The 6,000-nt window shown below is 40.3% G+C and overlaps 1 protein-coding gene across 1 annotated transcript in view; it reads left to right on the forward strand.

Annotated features, from left to right (window-relative positions):
* Positions 1-5,770, forward strand: part of LOC149298745 (S-adenosylhomocysteine hydrolase-like protein 2) — a 50,908-nt gene extending 45,138 nt beyond the window's left edge. Inside the window, exons 10-17 of the mRNA XM_089487075.1 lie at positions 1,891-1,979; positions 2,188-2,258; positions 2,878-2,972; positions 3,835-3,933; positions 4,280-4,348; positions 5,301-5,379; positions 5,492-5,612; positions 5,764-5,770. Coding sequence (XP_089343201.1) covers positions 1,891-1,979; positions 2,188-2,258; positions 2,878-2,972; positions 3,835-3,933; positions 4,280-4,348; positions 5,301-5,379; positions 5,492-5,612; positions 5,764-5,770 — 630 coding nt within the window. The remainder of the gene's footprint in view (positions 1-1,890; positions 1,980-2,187; positions 2,259-2,877; positions 2,973-3,834; positions 3,934-4,279; positions 4,349-5,300; positions 5,380-5,491; positions 5,613-5,763) is intronic.
* The last annotated feature ends 230 nt before the right edge of the window (positions 5,771-6,000 follow it).

Genomic DNA, 6,000 nt, shown 5'->3' on the forward strand with positions numbered 1-6,000 from the left:
TTCAAATAACCGTTTGAAGCTGTCTTGTACGAGAAAGGCGTTGAGAATGTCAGGTGTTCTTGGTACTAAAAATGTTGCCCTGAATAAAGTTCTTTTTATATTCAGAAAAATGTGTGCATGGACAGGCTTTTTCTTTCACGCACAAATAGCTTACAAACATGCTTCCAAGGGGAAATATAAAATAACTGCTTGAGATAGCATGTGTACCACTAGCATACTATATATGGATAGTAGGGCTGCAACAACGAATCGATAAAATCGATAACTGATTATGACAATCGCTGACAACGATTTTCATAATCGATTAGTTGAATCCATTTTTATCGATAATAAAATGCGTTTTTTTTCAGAAAAATACCCCTCCTATAATTCGACCTCAAAGAGAGTTCATATTATAACACTAGAATCTACATCCCCCGCAGCGCTGCAGGGGACGTGGATCCTCTCTGGCAGCACAGACAGCCTCCGCTTCTACCCTCCACTTCCGGTGCGCCATCATGGAAGCCCCAGTGGAAATGAAGGGGAGAAGCGGAGGCTGTCTGCGTGCATCGCACAGACCCCCACCCGCTGCCAGAGAGGATCCGGGTCCCCTGCAGCGCTGCGGGGGATTTGGAGTTTAGTGCGCGATGTGCGCAGACATCCACTGCTACGTCCCTTCACTTCCGCTGGGGCTTCCATGATGCAGCACCGGCGTCACATGACCTTCAGTGCTCAATATACCGGTAATTGCTTTAATAAATACAAAAATGAATAGATAATACACGATGCAATCTAGAAATTTATAAATATATGGACAATACAAACAATAAATCAAGTATTACAGCAATCAAAAAAAATAATTAAAGAATGCACATAATAGATCCCAAAAAAATTCTACCTGCCCCACCAGGGGTTAATATATCAGGAGAAAAACAGGGCAAATAAGCACCACTGGGTGAGCTAAGCCTGGAGTATTATCTTTATTGTTATGCTTATTTGCCCTGTTTTTCTCCTGTTGATATATTAACCCCTGGTGGGGCAGGTGGAATTTTTTCTGGATTTATTAATTATGTGCATTCTTTAATTTGTTTTTTTTATGACTGCTATAATATTTGATTTATTGTTTGTATTGTCCATATATTTGTTTTTAGATTGTATTTTGTAATATTTATTCATTTTTGTCTTTGTTAAAGCATATTTTTATACCTATTTTAGTGTCAGTTTTTCTTATATCAGGGGGGCATAAGACATATAGGGGGGTATAAGGCATATCAGGGGGCATATCGGAGGTATAATGCATATCAGGGGGCACAGTGGCATATAAGGATATAAGGCATATTAAGGGGCAGAATGGCAAATAGGGAGGTATAAGGCATATCTTGGGGAGGATTGTCATATAGGGGGATGTAAGGCATATTGGGGGGCACATTGGCAAATCAAGAGGGCATAGGACATATCTGGGGGTATAAGGCATATCAGGGGGCACAGTGGCAGCTCAGTGGCATATTGGGGGCACAGTGGCATATAGGAGGTATAAGGCATATCGGGGGATAGAGTGGCATATCGGGGGTAAAGGGCATTTTGGGGGACAGTGGCATATAGGAGGTATGAGGCATATCTGGGGTCAGATGTGTCTAAAAAAGAGGGTGAATAGAGAAATGCCATTGTGAGAGAGATAAGTGTTAATGACACATCTTAATGTCAATTTAAATTTTTTATTTTAAATGAAAAATTAGCATTTTTGTTTTTTATCAGATTAATCGAAAAAATAATCGGCTAACTAATCCATTATTAAAATAATCATTAGTTGCAGCCCTAGTGGATAGATAACATTCAGTTTATGTAATATTTGTGTTGGATAACTGTTATTTGTGGTCAGATACTAAACAATTAGTTACTGGTTTTTCTCAGGTTGGAAAGGGATGCTGTGCAGCACTGAAGGCAATGGGCTCCATTGTGTATGTGACAGAGATTGATCCCATCTGCGCCCTGCAAGCCTGGTACTAAAATCATATTCAACTTGAACATTTATTTCCTTTTTATATGCAACCTGTTGATATATAAATAGATATAGATAGATACTAATTGACCTTTTCTGTACTGAATCAATATTTATTTATTAGAACTATTTTTTTGTAGAATTTCACTTCATACAACGCTATCTAGGCGTTTTAAAGTGTTAAAGTATCTACTCATTCTGTCTTACAGCATGGACGGCTTCAGGCTTGTCAAACTGAATGAAGTCATCAGGCAAGTGGATATAGTCATTACCTGCACAGGTAAGTTCCAATGTCAAAGTATGATCTCTATCCTAATTTTGTCTGAAACCATTATGATGTCTGAGTGCTGAAAGCTTTTGTGTAAATAGATTGTACCACCGTAGTACATTGGCAGAGAACTTTACGAGAAGCCCTATGTGTTCCTGTAAGGTATGCAGGTGCAAACATCTGATATCAATGGATATATACAATAAAGGCAGTTGCCAAATGTATTCCTAGCACAAGGGAAACTATGTAGTTTTTTTGTTAATCTAATCTCACTTGCTCGTTTGCACCTAACGTACGTAGAGGTGGGATATGGATGCTGTATCTGAGCTGCGCACAAATGGAAGGCCACTAGAGGGCGCATTCAAGAGATACCTGTGTGGCAGAAGGCTTACATTCAGAAGGTTAACAAATGTCTAGTTTCGGTTTATTTTGAACAAGTTGCAATAGCTTAAATTTACATTAAATGACAGATTTCTTAAGGAAATGTTAGGCTTTAAGAACTTTTGTTGGGGTAAAAAATGTAGCCTTAAAATGAACAGGGTTTTTTTTTTGTTTTTTTTATGAGCTACAAAATTTTTGTAATGGTTTTGCGAAAGAAGATACTCATAATTACTGTTCTTAATCCCATCAGGTAACAAAAATGTGGTTACTAGAGAACATCTGGACCGTATGAAAAATGGTTGCATTGTCTGCAATATGGGTCACTCCAACACAGAGATAGATGTGGTAAGCAGAGTGAGAACCATAGAAAAAGAGGCTGATTAAAATGCCCAGTGTCCAGGGGGAAGTCGCCGCTCTAAATTATGTAGTCGGTACAAGGTTCTGCTGCTTAACCTTGCACATGTAATGCCAGGCTTTTGCCTTTTGTTATGCTTGAGTCATAACGTTTGAGTGACTGGAGTTTTTGTGTATAATGTAATATGTTAGACACTAAGGTACATGATTTTGTGTCAATACGTGCAATACAAATCTTGTGAGTTTGTCCTAAAATACCTGCTTGTGACTTTCCCACAAAAGCCTTTCACCGTACCGGTCATTTTTAGTCAAATTTGACATTTTGGTCCTTTAAAGGGACACTACAGCCATATAAGAGCCCCTTTAACATTTTTGTGTGGTCTGTTATGCGCAGTGCCCCTTTCCCCACCCGCTAAATGCTGCGCAGAAGATGTTAGGCAGTAGTGTTGCCTCTAAGCTGTGCGCTTGTGCGCGCGCACATAGCTTTTTTTAGAGAGCGCACATGTCCAAAAATTGTGCGCATTACAGTTTTTCCCAAAAAAAGAAGAAACATTTTTTTTTGAAACTTTATGCGGCGCGGATATTGTGCGCACAAAATTGTGCGCAAAAAACGTTATGACAGTTCTCCACCCTAAATCTGATGTAAAGTGGTTGCCAGTGTTATCTTGAATGTGTGAGAGTATGAAGGCATTGGTTAGGTGTGAGATATTATGTAGGATTCCCACCCAACTACAGTTTTACCAGTATTGGGTAGTATTTCGGTAAAGGTGTCAAACCTATTCCTACTCCCGAGAGCTTTTCACCCCTGTTGCACTGGAGTCCTGATTGTGTTTTTGATGCATTTCTTTTCCAGGCAAGCCTACGCACCCCTGAACTGACTTGGGAACGCGTGAGATCTCAAGTAGACCATGTGATCTGGCCAGATGGCAAGAGGATAGTTCTGCTTGCGGAGGTACTAAAAAGATCCCAATTGTGTTGCGTGCAATGTGACGTTTTGTATTTTCACATACAATCACAACCATGTAAGCAGAAAGTTTTTCTTTTTGCGTATTATTTTACTTTATATAAAAGAATTAATCGATACCTTAATTCTTTCAAGTTTCTACTATGTGGGGCATCCTAATCAAGTGCTACTGCTCCAGGTAGAATTTAATTTGTTCTGTAGTCAGAAGATGAATCCCACTTAGGGATCTGGTTGCCAGATTGTTTGTTTTTATATTTTCTTTGCATGAAGTGTTTCCATGTATGTCTGGAATCATTATTGCAGTGTATTGTATGATTAAATTATGTTTTTACAGGGGCGCCTGCTAAACTTAAGCTGTTCGACTGTCCCTACTTTTGTGTTATCTATCACTGCTACTACCCAGGTAGGTGGTCTGTGTCGCCTTATAAATCGGGTAACATTTCATTAGTGTTGATCGAAGATGTTTAACCCCTTCAGGACCGGGTATTTTTACTCCTGTAGGAGTGATCAAAGGGCTTGTGGGGGGGTCTTTTTTTTTGCTGTTGCTGGTCTGTGTGAAAGACCACCAGCAGCAGAGCCCTGTACAAAACGGTTATTAACCCCTAAAATGCTGCGGCATTGAAGGGTTTAACGCTGCACTGACGCTCTCATGGAGCGATCAGGCAGCAGGGGAATGTTGTGGCAGGTCCCCACACTTGTGTGGGCAGATAGCAGCAGCGCCCCTGCAATCACCACAATTGTGGCGACGTGGGGGCATTTTGTTTGGATGACGTACCTGGTAAAAGTCCGTTTTGCAGTTAATGTGAAGCCCCTCTTGGGAAATGAAGTCACGGAATTCTGATTATACCGCTTTCAGTGTGAACCTTTCCATGTTTCACTGCAGAGAAGCCATTCTTTTATCATGCGTCATTTTAGCTGCTTTGTAATTGTAGTTAATTCAGTGCACCAGAGCATCTCTGAGCACAATCTCCTTTACGACAACATAGTATTTGCTACACTGTGCAGGCCTGATAGCCGCTTCTTCACTTAACCAGCAGCAAACTCGTAGCTTTTCAGCTGACAGATCTGTTTATAGAGAACAGGCATGCAGTCAAATTTTTCCCATGACATTTCAAGGCGCATGTATATTATCCCCTGTTGACATGGTTCAGCAGATATACAAAGGTATGGGAGCAGTATTTGTTTAGTTAAAAAAGCCCTTTTTATTCCTCTTGTCTAGTTTCTTTTTCACCTGTTTGACATCTGTAAGTTGCGAGGTCTGTAATGTTCCCAAGCTGCCATAAATGCCTGTTTATTTCAAAGGGCAATGTTACATTTTTACCTAAAACACCCAACACTCTCCTCTTGAAACTCAGGCTTTGGCTCTAATAGAACTCTACAACGCTCCCGAAGGACGATACAAGCAAGATGTCTACCTGCTGCCTAAGAAAATGGGTAAGCACTGCATTTAAAAACAAAAAGCAAATTGTTGTTATTATTATAGAGTTATGATCTGTAGACACCCTTGTATCCTGAGCGCTTTTGATGGATTTTTCTCTCAATTTAGATGAGTATGTTGCCAGCCTTCATCTCCCAACCTTTGATGCCCACCTGACCGAGCTTTCAGATGAGCAGGCAAAATACCTGGGACTTAACAAGAATGGACCTTTCAAACCAAACTACTACAGGTGTGTACTTTGTTCCATCGATCATTTAAGCAGTATAGTCAAGCTGCTGTACTCACACGCTAGGAGTAACGTGTTAAATAGGCATAGAGTATTCAGTGTTCTTTATCGGCAATTTCTTGATTTTCATTTTCTGTCTTTACTTAACTCCCAGGTATTGAGTATTTCTGAAGACTGTGAGCCAGGACCTGTAGGAAGATGGGGAAAAATCTGGAAAATATATTCACATAAGAGACACACCTTTCACAGCAACTGTATCACCAGGTCTTCTCACAAGAACTGGACTTTCTGCCATATTAGCAAGCCTTGCAGTCGGGTATTTATTAAAAAGGCAGCACCTAGCATTACGTGACTGCTGTCTGTGCTAGTCCAAAGGACTCGGCCACAGTGC

Source organism: Sceloporus occidentalis, unplaced genomic scaffold (assembly GCF_023333645.1).
Source record: "Sceloporus occidentalis isolate IW3139 unplaced genomic scaffold, rSceOcc1.0.p SCAF_31, whole genome shotgun sequence".
Taxonomy (NCBI): Eukaryota; Metazoa; Chordata; class Lepidosauria; order Squamata; family Phrynosomatidae; genus Sceloporus; species Sceloporus occidentalis.